Source organism: Calonectris borealis, chromosome 4 (assembly GCF_964195595.1).
Source record: "Calonectris borealis chromosome 4, bCalBor7.hap1.2, whole genome shotgun sequence".
NCBI classification, from domain to species: Eukaryota; Metazoa; Chordata; class Aves; order Procellariiformes; family Procellariidae; genus Calonectris; species Calonectris borealis.
The window spans coordinates 15187074-15210524 of record NC_134315.1 but is presented as its reverse complement, the minus strand read 5'-3'; the positions used below and the strand labels follow the sequence as shown (position 1 = coordinate 15210524).

The 23451-nt window shown below is 37.5% G+C and overlaps 1 protein-coding gene across 2 annotated transcripts in view; it reads left to right on the top strand.

Annotated features, from left to right (window-relative positions):
• SLC2A9 (solute carrier family 2 member 9) overlaps positions 1–23451 on the top strand; it is a 105519-nt gene that overhangs the window by 59456 nt on the left and 22612 nt on the right. For both annotated transcript variants that reach the window (XM_075148773.1, XM_075148772.1), the window contains exons 9-10: positions 7188–7289; positions 9119–9194. In XM_075148773.1, coding sequence (XP_075004874.1) covers positions 7188–7289; positions 9119–9194 — 178 coding nt within the window. The remainder of the gene's footprint in view (positions 1–7187; positions 7290–9118; positions 9195–23451) is intronic.

The following is a 23451-nucleotide window of genomic DNA, read 5'->3' as shown; positions in this document are numbered from 1 at the left end:
AAGCTGTTGTTCAAGGAGTACCAGAATTAAAAGATAATATCTTGGTCTTCAGTAGCCTTGAGAGATTTTTTTTTTAATTTGTCTAGTTATTTTTCAACTTTCGTATGTTTTTAGAACCCACAGAATCCTAAAAGCAGTGAATTTCAAAGTTTAACTACATATTGTATGAAAAAGGCCCTCATGTTGAGATTAGAGAATATAAGATGCAGTAGGTGTGGGCTGGATGAAATGATAACAGTGTGGATGCTCAGCTAACTGCAAAACTATTCTTGGAGAGTAGCAATCAACACTTCACTGTCATACAAAGAAATATCAAGTGAGATTCCGTTCTGGTTTGCCCTGGGTCAATTAATCATAAAAATATCCATTAATAATATGGGAGAGGTAACGAAGAGCCTTTTATAATCGACTGTGTCATCCAAACTCTCCAAAGGGAGAAACGCAAAAGTATTTGCAAGAACTATGGAAGATCATAAGAAATCGGACATGTGGCCTGAAATCGGTAGAATGAAATTCAGCAAGGAAAGGTGCCCAGTACTGCACTTCGGGAAGGAAAAAATCATATGCACAAATACAAAATGTCATGTGGGACTGTGTCAAAAGGCTTACTGAAGTCAAAATCTATCATGTTTTTCATTTTCTTTCTATCAACTCAGCTTCCTCCCCAACAGTGAAAGAAGTCACACCGATCTGCACTGACCAAATCTGTTTTGACTGTTCTTATCACCTTACTCTCCTCTAGTTGCTGTCAGACTGTTTGATCGGTTGATAATTCATCCTAGTGTTCTGGGGGGGGATGAAAGCCGGACCCCGTCTTCCTTCTCCCTATGTAACAGAAGATAGGTGCTCTGTCTGCCCAGTTCCAGTGCTCTCAGACATTGCCACTGACTCACAAGATTTCTGGGATTTTCATTAATCATCCTGATGAAAGCCTCATTTTAACTAATAAATTGCGAGGTGAAAAAATAGTCTTTAGTTAATACTCCGCTACTGCGTATTTTGGGGGGAAAAAGTTACCTGGCACTGAAGACAGTTAATTTTATCCGAAAGAAATATTTATGCAGCTCATCATCTATAATTTTAAGAAGCCATAAATAGTGGCCTACATGAGCAAACAGTTGGCTTCAAAATTGCCTACCACACTAATTTGTTTGGCCGATATAAAATTTCAATTGCATGAATTTTTAGATGATTTACATATGCTTTGCTCAAGCCTACGAAAGCACTGCTAAGTATGTCTAATAAGTGAAATCCAAAAAAATACTCGGTGATTCATTTGGAATATAAGATACTGAATTCTTTTAGATGGAGGAAATCACTAATTACTCCCTAGTCACAAATTCATCCTCATTTCAGCTCTCAAATGTAAATGTGTGCAATCTTTATGGAGCAAATTTGTGAGTGGAAAAATACTCAGATCTATGTTACTGTATTGGGCAAAATGTAATCGGAAAGAATCAGCAGTACAAAAAAGAGATACTGACCAAGCAGCTTCCCAGGCCATGGTATTTGTCGCCAGTCGGAGTGCATGTGGGCACATTTTCACTGCAGGGTGAATCACAGAGTGTGACTGTGTTAATGCATGCTACCTTAACCCACAGGTGGTCAATGGGGTCGTTTTTAAATAAAGACATTATTCCTTCTTAATCATTTTATTACACTTGGGCTCTTGGATAGACAAAGATTACACATGTTGAAGTAACTGTGTAGTGCCTTCTGGGAGAAAAAGTGTCCTTACGAAGGTCTGCTTACAACACCGTTCCTAAGACCCAAGACATAGTGGGTTAGAGACTGCATGCATGTAGTACAAATCCTTCTGCAGGATATATTCAGAAATTGAAAGTTTTAAAGACCTATCTCCTGCTTTTGAGTTAAAAAAAATTGGGTTTGAGTAGTTTTTTTCACAGTCTATGCATGATGATCTGCATCAGGGCATTGAAATACCATCATTAGAAAATAAAGCACCAGCCATGGTAATCTGTCATAGATCAAGGTCAAGATCTAATCCAGCTTTCATAACATGAACCCAACACAAGACAAAACTTAGTGCTTTTAACACATAAATCATCTACAGAAGGAGCTTTGCTTCAAAAATATCTACAATTTACTGCAGGGACATAATAGGAATAAAGTAATGAGGTTTTTTTTGTGCTGCCCTAAGGGCTGTTCCCAGGCACTGCTGAGGTGAACGCGGCTGGCTAGAGCGAATCCCTGCATGGGCCGTGTCTTGGTCATGCTGGTCTGGTAGGCATTGAGTATGGAGACCCTCTTTTGTAAATGGAAAATTTCACTGCCAAGTGAAGCTGATTAAGGGTGCTTTACTGCAAAATAGTTCAGACTGAGCTTAGAAATTTAGCAATCAATTCCACCCTTTGCTGATAGTAATCCCTAGCCTGGTAACTATAGAAGATGTGTAGGATCTTACCCTGTCATGGCATTAACACAGATACAGGCAAACTGATGTGAGAGCCGGGGTAGGCACAAATATATTTAAGGCTTGTGCTTATGTGGTCAAACTTGGTGCTAGGCCTCTAAATTCCAATTTAGGTACTTAAATAAAATAACCTGTTTCTTTGTTTTACAACTGTGTAATTCATACAGTAGATAAATGGATATACGTAAAAATATGAATCAAAAAACCATTTGTAACCCTCAGTCTTCTGTTCCTCTCCTTTTCCTTCATGCAAGATACTACACATTGTGTCATAAATAGACCTGACAGTGATATAAATGTGATTATCCATTTTAATCCTGCTATTTAAAATGGAAATAACATAGAGTTAGCTTGGCACATGAAGTCTGAATCTAGACATACAGTCTTGCTCAGACCTATATCCAAAATACATGAGAAAAAAAGTGTGGCTACCCTTGACGTTAGCATATAGATCAAACTTCTTTACAGAGCTGAGACATCGAGAAAATCCAATAGGGTTTTCTTAGTATAATTTAGGGCCAGGAAATAAGCAGGGAAGAGTATTCAGTGACCTCCCATTTGGGCTGTAGAACTCGCTTACGCATTCATTTTATCCAGAGAAGCTTGTCTGATCTTTTTTAATGTGCTCTGCTTTCATTATGTCAGCCCCGGTATCTGCAGCTGACTCAAGTGAAAAGATTGACGTTTGCTTTTTTAACTTTATTCACAAGTGTTTCCTGCCCCGCAAAAGTAACTTGTGTGAACTGTTAACTTAGTTTGCATATCAGTTGCCTTATTATCACCAAACGTTTGTGTTGAGAGAATTTTGGTTGCAATTTTTTTTTTACACATTTTCAGTAGTTTCAGCTGAGTTAATTACCATGACTGGGTATAGGCTTCTCCAAGTGCATGTTTATGATCACACATAAACAAGTATCAGCCTACACGATTTGGCAAATAACTCGGTGTGCTATCACAGAAAACAGTTGTAAGATTCTTTTTTTGACTCTACTTGAGCATATACTGAATTTTTTGTTACTTCATTTACTCTACCATATAGTGTATTTTGACTTGTTATAGGTCTTCAGTAGGTGACAGTTAACTAGCGCATAGCAGTGGAGCATTCAGAACTATAAATACTTGAAAACTGGTGAATCATCTTCCACTTCTTATGAGTCATAAGCATCTTAGTGGGTTTTGCAAGTTAACAAGTTTGGGATTTGTATAATCATAACTAAAAATGAAGTTGTTTTCTGTTTATAACCTCAAAACCAGCATTTTTTTTCTCCAGGGAAACTTGCTGTTATAGAAGACAGGTTAGACCTTTCTTTTCAAGTGTTTGCTGAAACTTTAGAGTTTATCTGAGCTTTTTTTTTTCCATCAAGAAAAGGGGAACAAACAATTCAGCAGAGAAATTTGAGGTAGTGATGTATTGTCATAGGTTTTCTTAAGAAATCCTCAAAAATAAATCAAATTTTAGTTACAAATACTGTAGACCTAAACAGCTTGGCGGACTGGCTGTTGAAGCGTCTGTGCACTTAAACGATTCAAAAAACCTTTTTGGCCTGGATGAAGGATGGTGCCTCCTGAGAGGCTTTTCTGTTGTGGATTGGCTCCCAGTTGAACAACTTTGGCCTGCCAGCGGGCCCTGGGGTGCTCTGCATTGCCTCCTGACCAGCAAAGCCACAGACCCCCGTGTTTCCAAAGACACATGCTGCCTTTCACGGGACCACAGCTTTGTAATTTATAACCAGGTATGGAGAATGGGTTTGATTGTTGCGCTTGGCTTTTCACGAGCTTGATTCTGTGTAGTATCCCATTTCAGCAGGGGCTGGTGTGCCTCGTTTGAATCTCTGCCATAAGCAGATGTGTTTTCTTGGGTTGGGACTGCTGATACAAGAGGTGGGTCACGCATTTGAACAAATTAGAGATGTCCTTAGCTTTAAAGTGGAACTAGGTGTTTCTCTCCCTGTAACTGTGCAAGTTAATCATGTCTAATTGAGAAGCCTTCCGAGTCTGTATTTCCTAGATTTATTAGTGTTGTCAGTGTACTTAACTTCATATCAACTTTGGAAACGATTATACGATTCCCAGCAATTCTGGTACATCATAGCGTCCCTGTGAATAAGGACAAAATTGCTGCTTATTTTTTCCAGTGAACAAAGTTGGTCCATTCCATAAATCACAAGAAATGTCACCAAGAATTGTAATTGTAAATTCTTTGGGGCAGAAACTGCAGGGAGTGCCCAGAAGCTGAAGCATTCAAGTTCCTTATTGCTACTGTATTAGATAGGTAGCAATAATGAATGCTTGGGAAACCTGGCGTCAGCTCAGGGAAAAGAATGACTGCATATGGATTTGCTTTATTTCTTCCTGAATTGTCTCTGAATAAAAGAGAATTTAAATGTATTAGAAACTATTATTCTTTTCTGTAAAAAGGATATGGAGCCCGCAGATCTGCTGTAACTATCTGTGCTTGGCTGCTTTCGGTTAAAACTGGGAGTTCCTCACCGACCCACCTAGATTTGCCCAAATATGTCCAGACTACTTATTCTCAATGCATGTAGGCACAAGTGCATACACACATCTCTTTGGAGGACTTAGTCCAAACTGTCCTCCCTTACTAGGGTTTGCTTTTCTTTGAGCATTACAACCAGAAACCGTCTAGCACTTTTTTCCCATGTTTTGCTCTGTGTGAGAGCCATCTATGAACCTTTTTCCCTCTCAGAGAAACATCCATCCCTTACCCCGTTTTAATACAAAACCCACCGACTGGTGTAACACCAAGATTGTTTAATCACGACCACCAATCCAGAATTGAAAAAAATAAGGGAAATTCTCTGGTATGTCAAATTACATGTGCAGCATCTATTGCAGAAGTCTCCATCTTCTTACAGACCCATCAGATAACTTTTCACTCCTCATAGCCCTCATAAGAAATGTCTCTTGGGTAAGTGTATATGTGGCCACATGTGTTTGCAAGATGGATTCATTAATCATAGTGGAAAATACTTAGCATCTTATAGAGGTTTTGACAGTGCAGCAGTTGCAGTTTTGGAACATTTGGACCCCGTGAGCACAATGTGAAATGTTAATAACATCAGTGCGGGTCTATTTTAAACATGGCTCTGAAATAAATTCTATTATGGAAGCTGTGGAAACTGTCAAAATGAGTATATTTCCTCATTTAAAGAAATAAAGAATGCTAAAGCTTGTCCCAGAGCTGCTTTCCGTGTTCTGCAGCGTCACGGTGCACGTCTCCAGCGTGGACGTCCAGGCAGGGTGCCGGCTGCGGGGTCGGCGTGTTTTGAAGCCTGTCCTAAAATCTGCTGGTGAACCGGCTGCTGTGGAAGAAGCACTTGCCACACAAGGCGTTTCTTCCCTGGGTGACTTTGTACTTTCCTTTAATGCGTTTCTTCTAGATGCTTACAGTGGAACAATGTGCGTCGTCTCCCAGAATTAAGAGTATTGCTCCAGATTTCCTTTTAGTTGCTCATTTTAGCATTTGCTCGGGGGAGGTATGAAAGGGGGATTTCAGTCTCCAGTAAATAACAACGTGGCAAACAGTTGTGTGATTCTGACTTCAGGTTTTTTGAAGTGATACATTTCAGGCTTCATGAAATTGTTTTATCCTTCTCATAAGAAAGCTGGTTGTAATTAGCAATTACAGTAGTTATCAACAGGAGTGGTACATTAGATGTTATGATGTAAAAAAAAATATATATAAAAGCTTATTTTAATGAGCCAGACTAGCAAAGAAAAGACAGTTCCATGACACAGCTTTTCAAGAATGTCTTCACTGTGTTCTGCTTTAGCAGATAAGTATTCAGATTTTGTGATTGCTTTTAACGAAGTTGATTTATCTTCCGGTGTTAAATATAAATTCAAAATGTGCATGAGTGCACAAGTGTCAGTCTTACAATCCCCTGTCTGAGCAAAGTTTTCTGACAGGTGGATTTGTTTTATCTGGCTATTCCAATTACATTAACTATCCTAGATCATGATTAAATGTTTTTTCTGTGTTTGGACAAAAAAGAAATTAAAAATAAATTTTAGATTAATAAAAAATTATTTAATCTACGCAAAAAAGTTTTTAAGCTTAAATTTTAAGCCTTTTAAGCTTAAATTCAGAGAGATGTTGAAATTAAGAAATAGTCAAAATGTTTGAACTTTTTGACATTTAAAAATTACATATTTTAAGAACATTATTATAGGAGTTTGGTGTAAATTTGTAAGCGGTTCAACCAATGTAGAGTTATTTTTCCCCTAAAAAGATAAATGATAAATAGAGAAGAAGATCAAACTTTGTGTAGTTATTATCATATTAATTATTTTTATATCTAATGTACAGTCCTGGTTTTACTATTAAATTGTTATGGAAGAAGTTTAATGTAGTAGTAACTTTGAAATCTACCATGCTAACGGTATTAAAGTTGAATTTACCAGTTGCACATTTTTCTTATCAATATGGTCATATTTGTTCTGTAGGAGGAAATCCAGGCATAAAACTATTAACAAGTAGTGGTTTTGATGGTTTCCCATTTTTTTCAGTGGTTTTAAATAAGGGTGCTATGCTGACTTATTTTTTCAAAGAGGTTGAATTACCTAAACAGAATTGTGAACATGATTACGTACACATCGTAGCTGATAAATAGTACAAAATCAACTCTCATGGTTTTATTTTTAGTGTTCGTATTTACTAGGAGAACATATTACATGGTCTGAGTTCTTCAGTGCTTTATCAAGAAAGTCAAAGCCACTTTTTGTTTCCCAGGGCTTAGTTATTGAACGGCTCGGACGCAGGCCTCTTCTCATCGGGGGGTTTGGGTTGATGGTTGTCTTCTTCGCAGTACTTACCGTCTCTCTGACTTTACAGGTAACACTACAATCACTACATATTTTTACTCTCTCTTTGGCCTATTTTAAACACCAGGTGCTCGATACCCGTTTGCCTCGGCATTCCTACGTAAGCCAGTCCTTTTAATCAGTTTGACATACGGGTTTGAAGGTCTCTGTTGTTTCTTTGTGAATCTGTTGGTTTCAATGTACTATGGTTAGCCATAGCAGCTTTTGCATTAAAAAGCCATAGGGGCTTTGTCACATTCAGTCTCCTTAACTCAAAGATTCATGCATATCATGAACTATTATGAACATAATTTTACCCATAGTTGGGTAAATAGTTTACCCATATTCCGTGTTTTTATCTTTGTAATGCAGTCTTTTTGACATTTCTTTTGTATTTTGTATGTCATTCTTATTCTTAGGCTTGGAATTTTTTTTCAGTAGTGAAAAATTTCCATGTTTGCTGTTTCTTTCAAGTTACATTTGTGATATTTTTATTGAAAATATAAAGACTTAGTCTTTGCAGAACATCTGCACTTAAATTCGCAGATGTTATTAGCAGTCAGTTCCCCAGCTATTTCAAATGGTCAGAGGAGGATGATTAAACCAATCTAAATACTGACCCTGAGTCATTTTTCCCTGTTTAACTTCCATTTTCATAACGATGCAGTTTCTCTCCATTCCTGAGGGCTTTTGAGACTGACAGTCTGCAATGGCATGGTTTTTGGTGGTCTTTCATCAAGTTGTTTTTCTGCTGTTGTTGATTCCTGTCTCTTGCCATTAATTTGGCTTTCAAATCTTGTTTCTTGGTTGAAGAGAGTCAGTAAGTCAGTTTGACTAGCAGGTCTACGCCACACCATTGCAAAGTTTTATTCGACTTACCTGTATGTACAGCACAATAAAGCTTTACTTCACGTACCCGTGATGACAACTATAAGACAGCTGTCCGGAAGAGAGATGTTATTGCAAGTAAACAGTAAAAAATTCTCTTCCAAATCTTTTAAAACCTAGTCTGATCCGTGAGGACCTTCAGCTATTGTAAATCTCTGAAGTTTGAGTGCCTCCCAGTTTTAGTTCCTTTCAGAAGTGTCTCAATCTGTTAAGCATGAGAGATTAGGTATTGCTTTGAATGAAGGATCCGGGGTACAAACAGGCTTGATCTCAAGGGAATTTGTATATCTACTCTGTTTTTGCACCTTCTCTCTCTCAGTGCCTTTAGAGACCTTGGATCTGAGTTCAGATGAGAACTCCAGAATGACTCCATTTACAATTCCATTAAAGAACCATTTATAGTTTGTTCTCTTTTCCCTCTACCTGTTGTTTGCACACATGGCCCTCTTTGTCTGAAAAATCAAATTACGGCTAAAATCCCTGGACTATGGCTTTCACGTGCTTTGCTAAGATTCAGATAGAGCTGTCCTACCGAAAGGCAGCCTGTTGTGTCTAGACTTCAGCCCAGCCTTTAACTGGGGAACTTTGAAGCTCTGTGGGCCATCATAGTTGCTCTTTTTAAACATGGCTGAAATACCTGAGGAGGATGGAGGCACCGAATCTGTTCAATGGAAAGAAAAACTGTTTTCCAGGATGGCTTGAACTTTAGCACCAGAAATTGTAAACTTTCAGAGTTGTAACTTCTGTGGTGCAAGAGCTTGTGTAGTGTTTTTCTACAGGGATCCCACAGAGACCAAGACCTTTAATACAAATAATCTAATAAAGTTCTACAGAAATACTGTGATTTTCTAAAGTAATCCTAGACTAAATTCTGAAATAGAGAAAGAATCATGGAAAACACTATCTATTATCTGTGATTTTTTTAATATTGATACACACAATATACTTACCGTGAATTCTTTTACCTACCAGGAAACCGTGCATTGGCTTCCTTACCTCAGTATATTTTGCATCCTTGCAATCATTGCGTCGTTCTGCATTGGACCAGGTATGTCTGTATTTTTTCATGTTTCTTTGTACATCAAAGCACAGGTATTTTTGCACTGGCACTATGTTAACAAATTGCATGTACGGAACTTCACTTTACCCTTATCTAATCACCACAAGGGATCTAAGACAGTAAAGGTGATAGCAACACAAAGTGATAGCAATATTCTTGATAAAAACCCATGTACCCATGTATTCCCACTTAGCTGTCAGCATAATTGAGAACTAGTGCCTAAATTGCAATCAGCACCTAATTAAAATGTTGGCTATTATTGTAGGATTGCTATGATTTTGTAAATCTATAAAAAACACTCAGACTGGAAGCTGAGTGTTTTATTTATCAATGCTTGTGTTAGCAGTTCAATGCCGGTAGGATGCAAATTGGACACTGGTGGAGGAAGGGGACAGTTGTGTGTGGTCCCTTTCTTCTCTTCCTTTCCAAAGATAGAAAAGTGCTGTGCAAGAGAGTTTACACATACTCTCATACATTTCAAATCTGATGCCCTCAGGCAACTGGTTTTTGTAGGTTGTAATGAGTTTATCAGATCTATTTCCCCAGCACAGTTTTGATTACTTAGGGATGGATGGAACTTTATAGAAAATCCAGTATTCCCAGGTCGTAATTTTTAGTATTTTATTTGCTTTAAAAAGGACATGTTTAAAAAAGTAATAAAGCCAGACCTTTTTCAGAAGTGTAGAATGAAAGGACAAGAGCAACAGTCAAGGCTCAGCAAGGGCAATTCTGACTGGATAGAAGAGAAAAAATTTTACACTGAGAGTGGTTAAGTACTGGAAGACATTGCTCAAAGAGGCCCTTAAAGCTCCATCCTTGGAGCTATTCAAACGTCAGCTGCACAAGTTCATGAACAGCTGGCCCTGCTTTGACCAGAGGCTGAACTCCAGAAGTCCCTTCCAACCTAATTTATCCTGTGATTCTAATTGCATCATGTCTTTGGAAAAGACATGCATTTTAATAGATATGCATAATATGCAAATACTTACCTGAGTATAGTATTTCTCTAAACAGTGTTGCTCTAGCCTTCGGATACTTGATTAGCATTGGATCCTGCAGTTATCAAATAATGAAATGTTAACAAAAATTATTTGCGGATAGATAAAGAGGAATTTAATCTACATTCAATACATGTACAGAATAAGATGTCAAAACAGTGCTTAAATTTTCAAAGATTCTTTTACAAACTATTCTCCACAAAAGTGGGAAAAATCAGCTGCTTTTTAGGAGTTTTTTCACAGATTTTCTGCTGAAAACCTGAAAGCAAGACTTCTGTTCCCCTGAGTTCTCAGTTTTTTTCATGCACCATTTATTGCCTCTTTTTCTTTATAAGGAGTTTGACATTAAACATTAATCAACTGTTTATACATCTTCACCACCGAAGTGATCTAATTAATTGATTGTGGTTTATTTGGGGAAAGAAGGAGTTGCTGATGTGTGTGACTCTAATGAAACATGGCTGTAATGCTGTGGGTCCTCTTTTGGAAAAGCTGAGGAAAAATTATGCTGCTTTAGAGGAAAATGGGGAGAAGATCAAAATATTCCTTTTCCCCTCGCTTCTGGGAAAATAGTTTGTCACTAATCTCTGTGCTTATTCCTTTGCATATGGTAGCTGACTGGAAGAAGGAAGGAGTCAAACAGGCTTGACTAGGGTCATTAATGCACGTAATGCTGGACTGTACGTGGCCTACGAAGACTGTTCTCCTTCCTCACCTCCAGCTCTTCTTGCAAGGCAAATAGTGGAACCAATCTTGCAATCCCTTTGTGCTTCTGTAAGAACAAATCTCAGGTTCAGCTAAGTCCCTAGTATTGCGGCCATATGTTTCTTAACTGAGATTGTTTTTTTAAAAGAAGAATTCTGTGGAATAGAACTGCTGTTGCATTTTGAATACCTAAGGAAAGTCAAATGTTGACTTGAAACTTCTTGAAAACTTCCCTTCCAGTGTTTTAAGTAGCTCAAATAATTTAAGTAAGTGCAGCTGCTTGCAACATCTACCTTTGTTTTTTCTAAAAAAACTCTGTTGAAACAAATTGTAATTTTTTTCCATATTACAGACATGTTCCACTGATTTTTAGAACTTGCAGATCAATATGTTCTTACATGTTGCATTTTCAGCATATTAAGATTAACCCTCTACATTTCTTCTTCACCTCACCATTCTTCAGAATGGGTTCTGGTTTTCTTTACTTAGCTTCTTTCCTTTTACCAATGCTATTCAGGATTTTCTGTTGTACTTTGCACTCTCTTTGGAGCAGTGTGTGCAGATATATGCAAGACAAACAGGTTTTGTTTGATATTACTTACTTGCTTTCTACAGAAATTCTTTAAAATTAAATCTTCTTTTGCATTTTTCATTGTGCTCATTACTTTTAAAGCCAAAGAACATTAATACTGTATCAGTAGCTACCTTGTTGGGTTCTCCACCTTTCCTGTGTACGTTCACACATTTGTAATACCTGACAATAGTGGGAATATCTCAGTAGCACTGAACATTGCTTTGCTTTTTATGATAATTTTGTTAATTGACACTTCAGCTGTTGAGAAGAAGTTGCGAAGAATCATATTCTGGTTCCTGTGTAATTAAATAGCAATTATTTTAGCTGACTTCAATGGGGCCAGATTTATCTTCAGTGAAACTTTTCTGTTCCGTTTAGTGGGGCTTGGGAGATCTAAACTACTTGGCTACCTCTTAGCTGGGAGCAGATCTCTTTCAGAATATGAAAGCAACTTCCATTATTAGCCATGTTTTAAGATGGATGAATGAGAAAAGAGCATATATATTTTTTTCTGGAGAAAGAAAGTATTATCAAAAAGTGAGACATCCACTGCTTTTTGTATCACAAGGCACAACTTCAATATTTGAGTGCAATTACTGTGTCGAGTTTTACCCCCACCTCCCAGTACAGGAAAGACATCAATAAGCTGGAGCAAGTCCACTGGAGAGTCTCCAAGTCAGGGACAGGAGCCCTGTGAGAAGGGGCTGGGTGAGCTGGACTTGTTCAGCCTGGAGAAGAGACAGCTTTGGGAGCACCTAGGCAGCCCCCGTACCTATGAGGAGGGTGTTGCGATGACAGAGCCAGGCTCCTGTGGGTGGTATGTCGTGGGAACGCTTCCGAGACAGAAGGCATATGTTGAAACAAGAAAGATGCAGAGTGACTATAAGGAAAAGCTTTTTGCTTGTAGATAGTCAAGCAGGCTACCGAGGATTTTGAGTCCTTAATTACTACAGAAAGATCAAAATTGAGTAGTTTGTACTTCTGCTTTTTTATTTTGGAACTCTGTCCAGTGGGAAATCTGTATTTCTGGATCTTCCTAGATAGGGCAAGTGCTACTCACTCGCAGTTACTGACTGATTTAAAATTGGCTTTGTTTTGTACAAAACTATACTGTGACAGTTATACTAAGGTACCCTATATGTGTCAGATACAGCATATACATCTCTCTCTCTCTCTCTCACATATATATACTAAGGAACTAAGTTTTTTCTCAGGGAAGTGTGCAATGCCAGTGGAGTGTCATGGTATACAAAAACATAATTTCTTTTAATGGGAAAGTCACTGCTGAAAATTAATCTTATCTTTCATTTCCTACTAATGTTAGAGTTTTAGCAAGAGGAAGTAAGTAGGAAAGAACACATTTTTGAACACGTCCAATGCAGTGGCTGTTAGAGAGTGTCTAGAGAAAAGTATAAAGAGGGCAAGCAGGCGATACACTTTTCCAGAACCAGTACACATTTTTTTCAATTTAGGGTCTTCCTGAGACATAGTTTCCAAGATTTTTATAGTCTTCCATGAATTTTTTCATTCTCTGTCTGAAACTGTGCAAAATTTTAGCATCCTTTAGCAAAGAAATCTACATGTCTACCACCTCTCATGTGCATAAGACATCCTTTGTTTTGCTTTCCGTGATGTCCTTTAGGTCTTGCATTGGAAGAAGAGGAACAATTGATCCCCTTCCTCTCTCTTCAAGTTTTTTGTGGTCTTGTAGAATTTTACCTTATCACCTCAGATTTTTCCAGACTGAATGGCTATTTCTTATTGCTTTCTTCTCAGTGATATTTTCTGACCCCCCCCTTTAGCAGGAAAATTTCACACTTCAATATCTAGTATCTTTTGCAGCAGTCTGGTGGTTTAACAAGACAAGGCTGAAGTTTAGGAATAACTTTCCCACCTTTCTGGTCAGTAAAAGGGTTTTTCCCCAAGAAAATTAATGCATACTCTTTATTATTAAGTTGCAGATTTTTAATGTTTTTAGACTTTTGTGGAAGGCTGAGCGTCATTTGTTCTTATCGGTTAAAAAGGTACTATTGTCATAGTATTACTAACGCTTAGTGTCTTATTTAATTCCTTCTGTAGTTATTTAGAGCATTTCAGCATTCTTCAGAGTAAACCCTATAACTTTCTAGAGCATAAAATTGCCTTTAAAAATACTATGTTTTCTCTCTTTTTAGAACATCTGATACTTTTTTGATAGCTTAGATGTTGTGTGGTCTCCCACTTTCTGATAACATATGGATAAGTCCCATCTGCTCTTTTACAGCTAGGATCAGCTGTTACTATAAACTGTGGGTTTTTTTAATTTGTTTCATTTTTCTGAACTCGGCTTTTCAGCTTGCAAATGTTTTTCAGGCGTATTGCTAGGAACTGAAACAGTAATGCTAACAACAGGTACATTCAGGCATACATGTGGTTTGGTACTTCATCATTTTTATCAAAAGACAAACAGCGGAAAGCTTTCATGCATTTACTAAAACTTAAAGGGACCCTTATGTTCAAGGTAGTCAATCTATGATCTGAAAGAAAAATACCCTTCAAAAGTCGCTTATTGTTTTATAGATTAAGGAGCCACGCTGTTCCAGACAGTTGCTTCATTGTGCCATTAATTATACACGAGTGAAGGTATTTGGTTGCAGAGAAACATACTGTTTTCCAATATTACTTTTGATTATGGGAACACGTTAGTAAATAGTTCTACAGTTTTCACTTCAAGAAAAAGGCAGAAGCTTCATGGAAATGTTTTTCTTGATCACATTTGACCTGAAATAAATATGTGAAACGTTTCAGCTGAAGAATTGTCATCCAGCAAAGAGTAAATAGAAAGGACTGAGGGAATTGGTTCTGGCTCGTAAGGAGACAACAAGGGGGAAAAAAAAAAATAATAGAGAAAACAGATCAAAGCAACATAGTAAGAGAACATTTTCAGTATCTCCACAAAGCACTTGTGCTGTTCGGGTTAGGCGTGATGAACAAATGCATTGATTTGGAATGCCTTTACTGAGTGGGTAAATAATGTGCAGCTCCTTGAAAGTTTGGGTAGTGATAGATGGGGTTAGGTACATGTGAAATGTCTTCCTTCTTTAACCTTGGCTTAGATAGTATTTAAGGAAAAAGGAAAAGCTAAAAGCGGTTATCCCTACTTTCTCAATTAAACCTGTGTGGCTGCCTTCAGTGGACACTGAAGCATGTTGAACTGTGCTTGTCTCTTTCAGGAAAACCGCACTAAAATCTGACTTAAACAGAAAAGGTGTAGGTTCTGCTTACTTTTATCTGCTTACTTGAATTCCCAGTTCACCCATTGTGCCTTTGCAACAGTTGCTGTGCAAACAAGTGATTTTTGATTTTGCTGGGTGAATTGGAAAATATCTGTGTGCATTGGGTGATTGGAGATAGTTTCATAAAGTTGCTGGAGATTGACACCTTTTCTCTACCAGCCAAATAGGTTAAAAAAAGAAAACAAAACCAAAACAAAACAACACAACAACAACAAAAACAACTGACCCAGAATGTGTCCACTCCAGGGACAGTTCCCTTACTTGCCTGCAGGGATGTGACTCCACCTGTCATGTATTCTGGGATGACGGTCTTTCAGTCTTTGTTTTTGATGCTGTTCAATTTGTATAAAACAATTAAATGTTCATTCTCTGAACCAGAGAATGGCTCCTCTGCAAAGAGGTGTTTGTGTAGCACGAGCGTGTTGCCCTTCCTTCGATCACTGTGGCTGGGAGGGAGGTCAGTCACACGCGTGCCCAGGCAGGCGTGCAGTTCCTCTTCCAGGGGACATTCCCCAAGAGTTCCTTGGAGTCCTCTGGAAGCAAAAAAATCAGCTTTTATTACAACAAGCAGTAATACTAGGGGAAGTTCCAGAAATCTGAGGAGTTGCTTTTATATCCATTGCTTGATTGTCATAACTCAAGCCATCTTTGTGGAGGAAATTTGTGTTATTTTGGTAGCACTTCCAAATTTGAGATTAGTGATTTGTTTGAAATCTCACTTAATCTTTCACAGTTTACCCGTTTCTAGTAACAGGACACGTATAACTGCAGGCAGTTGGAGAGAAAAAGAGGCTTAGAAACTGAGGAACGGGGTGAGGATTTAAGGATGTCTGAAAATGCCAGTTAGCTAAGGGAGAATATAGGAATGATATCTGCAAGTGTCACACAGAAAACTTCTCCATAGCTGTTTATATTTTATCTAAGTAATTCGAAAGATTGTTTTATATTACCACTCTATATGCACATTCTTTTACCTATTTTCTTAGAGACCTAATACATCGTATTGTCATGCATTGTCTCTCTGTATTGTAATGTGAAAAATGCTTATTGTGTTGTCATGTGTCATGTCATCATTTTTGAGATGATGACTTAGAGCTGAATGTTGGAGTACAAAACTGCTCATGCAGCAGTTTGCCAGGAAGGCTGCAAAGAAGCGCTACTGTGAAGGTGAAGAAAATAGAAAAGGAGAATAACACTGAGAAGAGAGAATAAGCTGAAGACAAGAATGCAGAAAATCACAATAAAAACCCAAACCTAGGTGCTAGCTAGCCATGAATAAATTTAGAGTAGAAATTGGAAGAAAACTCCTATCCACTAGAGGAGCTGAGTTATGTATCAGCTTCTCAATGGAAACAGCAAAAGGAGAAACTAAACACAGAGTTTATAAATTTCTGAAAGGACCATATGAAATGCTGCCTGAAACAGCTGAAGATTGGATTTGAACCAGATGATCCAATCTGATCCTGTGTTCCTTTATCTCCAAGTCCTGTGTGCTTCCTTTATCTGTAAGTGAGATGCTTGATCCTCTGTGTAAAGTTCTTCTTTGCTTCCATTTGTCAGAAAGCCCATGCGTCTGCAAAGATGAGCGTGTTCTGAGAGAGGATCTTCTAGCTGGTCATCACGTAGAGCATGCAGCCCCTGAATTAATTTACATCAGTATTTTTAAATCGGTGCTGCTACGGTGAGAAGAAACCAGGAGTCTCTGGTTAGTTCTTACATAGTAGCTTCAGGGCATTTGACTTTACTCTCGTATGCTGTGTAACGTCTTAGAAGTAGTTATTCTGGTCCTAAATCCTGGAGGTATTTCTGTGGATGAGTGGCGCTTCCCTTCAGAAGAAGTTCTCCCGACTTCACTGGAGTTTGTGTAAAGCTGAATTTAGTGTGAATAGAATCAAACGTGAATCAGTGTGAGTTTGCTTCAATTCCTACCTTTAAAATAAGTTCCTATTTAGTATGCATAAAGATGACAAAATCAGATCAGTGGTATGTTTCCAGTCACACTCTCATCACAGAAAAGAGAAATCGATAAAATTCACTCTGTGATGGAATTTGGAAAAATAGTAATTTTATGGTAGCGAGATCTTCATTTTTCGACTGTTGCTTTTTATAGCAATTGCATTTTCAGACACAGATCATTTCATTAACAAACCAGATCATTTCAGAAAAATGTTTCACTTACTTTTTGTATCTTTTTTGAGAGTTTTGTCTTATAATTTTTATGCTACTTGTCATGATTTATGGAGTGTGAGTGAAGTCTTTCCTAGCACAGCTGAATACAGACACAATAGAAACATGACAATGGTATATTCAGCATGTATTAAATTGACATTACGAAGTAAACAAAATAAAACTTGGAGGAAATTATTGCTGTACCCTGAGGTGTATCAAAGATATTTTGATATTTAAAGTTTAAATCAGCCTGTGCTCTTATTCTGAATGCCAACGTGCAGCTGTATTGACAGCGGAGTGGTTGTGATAAAAGGGTCACTTTGAAAGTCATGAGGTTTGTTCAATCTGAAATGCCATCAGGGAAGAAGAAAAAAATCTTCTCTTGGATGTGAAGCACAAACAAAGGTGTGATAGCACACACATAGAGATAAAAGTACTGAAATGAAAGGCAGCATCAGTATTGTTGCCTGAGATAGGCATTTGCAGAAGCTTTGTGTGATGCTGTGTTAGCTTGTCCACTTAGAGTGGGATGTAAGAATTTCTAATACTCGTGGCCTCCCACAGAGGCATTCTTTCAGTACACTTTCTTTTAGTACACTTTGAGAAAGAGTTTGGAGCTTGCTTGAGTGGGAAAAAACTTCTCTTTGTACTAGAAAAGAGTATCATGTTAAAAAGAAACAAATAAACCGTGTTGCTATATATTTAATTAAATAGTGGTAGATTTGAAAGGTTAATTTTCAAAATGTCTTTTATTCTGTGAACTAGAAGCCTTTACAGTCTTTCCAGCAGGTAAGCATCCTTTGATAATGTCAAATAGTTCCCGCATCAGGTAAGAAGGGTATTTGTGTAATAACCTTTAGTTTTCCTGGGTATCTAAGAAAAGGTTTGGTTTGTTGATAGTTGTAAGGCTTTTGTGGGCACAACAGTAGATTTAAAACATGCTGCCCTAAAAGCAGTTAAATATGCCAAACATGAGTTACAATTCAGTTCAGGAACTCATAATAACCCGGAGAGATACAATTATTATGCGGTACGTACCAGTCTCAGTTGAAGATTTGCTGAGGGATCTCTGGCCCCATCCCCTGCCTGGTTGTGCCACTCCATTGCTGCGGACTACCGTCCATCCGACACAAGGAGCCTTAGGGTTGGCGTTTTAGCCTCCCAGCTGCCAGCCATCATGGCCTGCCATATTAATGCCATTGCTTTAATTTACGTGGGCTGTGAAGCACAGCAACAGGAGATCTGGTTTTACCTTTCCTTCTCTGGTTTTCTCTAGCAATGGAAAAAGCTCCTGCCTACACTTGGGGGCAGGAGCATTTTCAACTGCTTCTACTAAGTCAAGGAGATGAAAGGATGGGAAGTTTAAGGGCTTCATGTGAGAATTTATCTTTTGGTTGCCTTTCAGTGAACAGAGTTTTTGGGCTGTTAAGAAATAAAACTAGAATTGCTTTCAATCTGGCCACATCTTCATTGAATTTTTTTTGGGGGGGAGATAATATTGTGTTATTCAATATGTATTTTGTGTTATTCATTATATATTTTGGGATTAATACCTGTTTTATGTTTTGCTTGAATACTTCTCTCTTTAAAGAGCAGCATAGAGTAAATGTGTAGCTTTTAACAGTTCTGTTACAGAAGTGATTTCAATTCTTTGTAATTAGTGGAAGTTCTGAAGAAAAATGAACCCCTGGTGTTTTAAAGGTAACGGTATCTATTGGACAAAGGAATTGCTGGAGATGACACATGGAGTTCTTAGCAGCAGGAAAACTTACGAGCTTTATCCCTTTAACAATAGATTTTACAAATTATCTTAATTGAAGCTTTCAAAATGTGAATGCTTTGACACTTGAGAGCACTGCTCTTAACCTGAAGTAACATGTTTTCCTGAATGATCGTTAATTACTTGCTGATGGCTCACAACTCCAACACTTAAGAAATTTACTGCTGGAAAAATGCACCCATGTGTTTTAGAGCTTCATGTAACCGTGAAAAATTGATTTATTAAAAAGCTGTGTAATTGACTTAGGTACATTATTCAGATTAATGGGGACTGGATATAGAAAGCCTAATAAAAAAATAACTGTTTCTCCTGTGAATTAGTATAAAATATTTATACTTACAAAAGTGCAAACTAATAAATACATAGAACAGTAGATGTAGAACTTATACACGTAAGGCAATAAAAATATTTTATTTTCCTTGTGCCCAGGCACAATGCACAGCAAAGAAGAGTTCTAAGTTCATCTCATCTATTTTTGTCTAAGCTCCATGGCTAGCATTTAAATGCAAATGTTTACTAGTTTTATGTTGCAATGAAAGTTGCTCTAGGGTCTAGACACCGTTTCTTGATAGCCAGCCTACTACATAGAAAGCTAAATAAACAGCAGTAAGAGACTTTCAGGAGGAAAAAGAGGTCAGAAGGACAATTGCATGAACAAGGGTAGTCTGATGGTGTCAGTTTGACCGAGTAAGCAGTTGTTTCCTTTGAATCTCCAGATGTTATCTGTCCTACTCCGGAAACGTCACTTTTTTGGGAATGCTCAGTTATGGCTTTGGATACTTCTTTCTGAATTCCATCAGAAAGAAGGTTTATATCTTTCATCACAGCAAGACTGTTACTATCTTTCTTCAGGCTGGTACTTCTGGTCACAGGGTACCTTCTGGCTCTTTGTTCATTTTCTTTTCTGTTCGGTAGCAAACAGATGCTGCTATTTGCTGTATCTGTTTTGGTTATCAGCCATAGTAAGGAAAATAAAATATTTTTATTGTCCTACATTCGTTAGTTCTACATCTACTGCTCTCCATACCCTGTCTACCATCCTGGAGCAGCAGCCAAATTCTTTAATCACTGGCATTTGAGGTCCCATGTCCTAAAGACTTCAACAGTTTCCAGAAATCATAAACAGTGAAGATGTGGTCTGTTACCCATCTTAAACAGGAGAAGGAAGACAGAGAGAGCCTTCTGTCCCAGCTTCTTTGAAAATTTTGTCCACTATTTTTACTCTTGGGGCCCTTCAGGATGAATGCAGCTATACAATGACATAATTGTGCACTGCTACTATGATTAATTTGTTTGTTAAAATATTTCGTGAGGAAAGCCTGGCATGCCACACTGTGTTTTCAAGACTGTTTTAGCTTGCATAAGTTCACAACCAGCAGCATTTTGTGCTAATGGATGTCAACCTGAATTCCTGACAGGGAAATCGTGTCTGATGACTTTACATTTTTTTCAGTAGATTATTGTAGAAGTAATGAACCTAGACTAGATAGGGGTTGGGTTTTTTTCTGTTTTCAGTCCTACCATAGTGATGTGACTGTATGAATATTTCACTTACCTAGGACTGATCACACTTGTGACTCTGTAATTCAGGTATTTCCATGATACTGCCATCTGTATAGTGGATGAAAATGTAAGGGACACTTCTGCGCCTTTATTAAGTAAAAACTCTCTCATCATTGATCTCGTCATTGAGATAATTGTTTTTAATAATGTAATATTAACAGAAGTTATGTTAATCAGTGTCTGATCATCATTGTTACTGAGAACAATTATAAAATTAATTATATCATAAAGGCTCTTAGTCATAGCTCAGTGAAGAAATTTCTTCTTCACATTCATATAGAAGAACAGAAAGTCAGGCTATAATTAGGGTTCTGATATGATAAAGTGAGTCTGAAAATGTAGCAGAAATGTTTAAAAGACTATTTACATGTAGTTAAAAGTTGAGTGTATTTTTTAATCGTATTTTATTCTTCAATAGTTATGCAGAATTATAATGGTGAAGCAAAAAGAAATATTGCTAAGTACCACAGTAGAAATTTAATGTTGATGCTCAATTTTTACCAAAAAAAAAAAAGCCAACACAAAAAAAAAAAATCAAACAACAACAACAACAAAAAAATCACAAAATATCCCACCAGATTGAAAGTGTTACCAAAATACCAAAAAAAGATGTATTGGATTTGTACAGCAGTTGGCAGAATGGCCTATGTCTGAACTGCTGGTTTCTATTACAATAAAAATAGCAAAAAAGGAAAAGCTATTAAAAATTGAAGATATTACTCAGGCTTCCAGGAAAAAGCTGTGTTTAAAAGGAATTATTGTAACTCATGTAAAGAACGATATCTTAAAAGTACTGAAATTATTGGGGTTCATCAGTTATGTAGTAAGTATTTTGCCTGCATTAAACAAATTTTCAGAGAAAAATTATTCAGTCAGTAAATGACTGCTCATAAAATTCTGCTTGAGAGCACTGCCTTATGGAACTAAAAATTATAGGAAAATGCACTAATTCAAGAGAGGGAGAATTTCACTGAAGACGAAGTTATCAGATGGTTCAGATAAAGGTATTCTTATGTCTTTTGCAGTACAAAATTACATGGAATATCTGTTTTAAAAATAGTTACCTAAATGGACTTAGAAAGAATATTGTGTGGTTTCCTCATTAGCTAATAGCCTTGTTGTTGTATGTCAACCGTTTTAGTGTAAATTACCTGAGAACCAAGAATTAACATTTTAACTAATGATGTTACAACAGAGTATATCAATATTTTTGTTCTGCACCATTGATTAGTTTGTTTATTTACCCTGAATGATGTGGGTTACTTTGCACCAACAAAGTTCAGAACACCTCCAGAACTGGCTTTCTATATGCTGTGAGAGTAACAGTTTTATAGATGCTAAACCGAAGGCCAGTAAATCAATGCAAAAACCCTTTCCACAAACTATTGTATTAAAAACTAGACTGTTAATAACTATAGGTACTAATTATTATATTAATGTTTTTTGCCAGTTTTTGTATTATTTTATGTTTTCTAATTCAGTGTTATGGTTTGCACTTTTGGTTTGCCATAGCCTGACTTAGCTTTAAAAGTTCTTTATTCAAGTGACCTTTAATCTAAGGTAGAAAAGACCATGTTCTTCAAATGGTACAAATTAATGTGGTTAATGAACTCTACTGTTTTATACAAGCAAACTGCCTGTTTTGCTTAATTCTGCGGTAGATGAGATCAACAGTTCTCCTGTGGAGAAGAGCTGGAGACAGATAGCAGAGTCTGTAGCATGAAACTGTGACTCAGTACACCCCTATCACACGTTCTGCTCCCAATTCTCTCAAAAGGATTAGCTGGGCAATATAGCCATCATATCTGACTGTGTAATGTTGTTATTTGGTGGGGTATTATTCTGTCAAATATGGTAGAAGTTAAAATAATCTGACAGGTTACAGAAAAACTCTTTAAAGATTGAGATACGTATTTTGCAAAATTCTTATCCTATCTGTAGACCCATAGAGATGGAAGAAACTCAGTAGTTGCATTGCATCCCTCACTGGCAGTACTCCTGCAATATATTTTCCCATGGGGTTTGGTGGGTTGGGTTTTGATTGGTTGGTTGGGGTTTTTTGGTTTTGTTTTTGTTTTTTTATAGCTAAGGTCTGGGTAGAAACTAACAGCCTTTTGCTCTTTCACCAAAGAATATTGGGTTGTGTTTCCAGCAGTTTTCTTCCAGGATCTTTGTCTCGCTTCCATTGCTTCTCTCCCACAGCTGCCCTCTAGAGTTGTCTTTTGCCCCTTGAATTGCAAATATCGACGCCTTTCATTGAGATAGTACTTTATCTCCCAACCCTATTAGGATATATCAGTCTTCTCTACATGCCTTGCCTTGCAGTCAAAAGCTGGTTTGCTTGATCTTGTTTAGAGCTGGACAAGACTTTTTTTTTTCCAAAACAGAACATTGTTGCAAAGTACTTGCCTATTTTCTCAAAACATCTCACTTTGAAGACTCCTTCTCTCAAAGCATGGAGGTGGAAAGTCTGGGAGCTCTTGCCCTAATCAGGGCTCTGAGGATTCCCAGACTCCCTCCTGCACGGGCAGAATTTGGAGTGCTGAGTCGTGCAGGAGGCCACTAGGCTGTGTGGCCATGGGTGGTCCTCCTGGTGGGGCTGGAAACCCCACGGCTGGCTGAGGAGCACACGGCCTGAACACACAGAGTTTTGTTTTGAGTGTGTATTGAAAGATGAGCTGCTGGCTCCGGGGGTAAGTTCCTTTCTCTTCACTGGTTCTTAGGGCACAAGGCCTTTAGAGGAGATTTACCAATGTAATAAATCTCCCTGATTTGTATTAGGCATTTACTCTTTTAACAGTTTCATTTCATAAATCATATATATAGCCATGAGTTCAACTTCCAGTTAGGTACTGGATAGAAACAGAATGAGGATCTCAGTATTTTCTTTCCTTTTTCATGTTTTCTGTATTCAGATTTTTGCACTGAATTGAATAATGTCTGCTAAGCAGTGTTTATTTGTAAGTGCTCACTGTACAAAACAAATACGTGTACTTAATTTTTCATAAGAAAAGATGTTGATACTTGTGCAAATTTAAATATATACTTGAAAATCTGTAGCGTGTATACCAAGAGTATTATTTCTGTTCATGCATAAAGGACTATTGGGTTGAGTTTCTGGATGTTTACCAGAAAATGACATTGATTCTAAGTGTAAGTGGACTAATTGTGGAGGGAAATA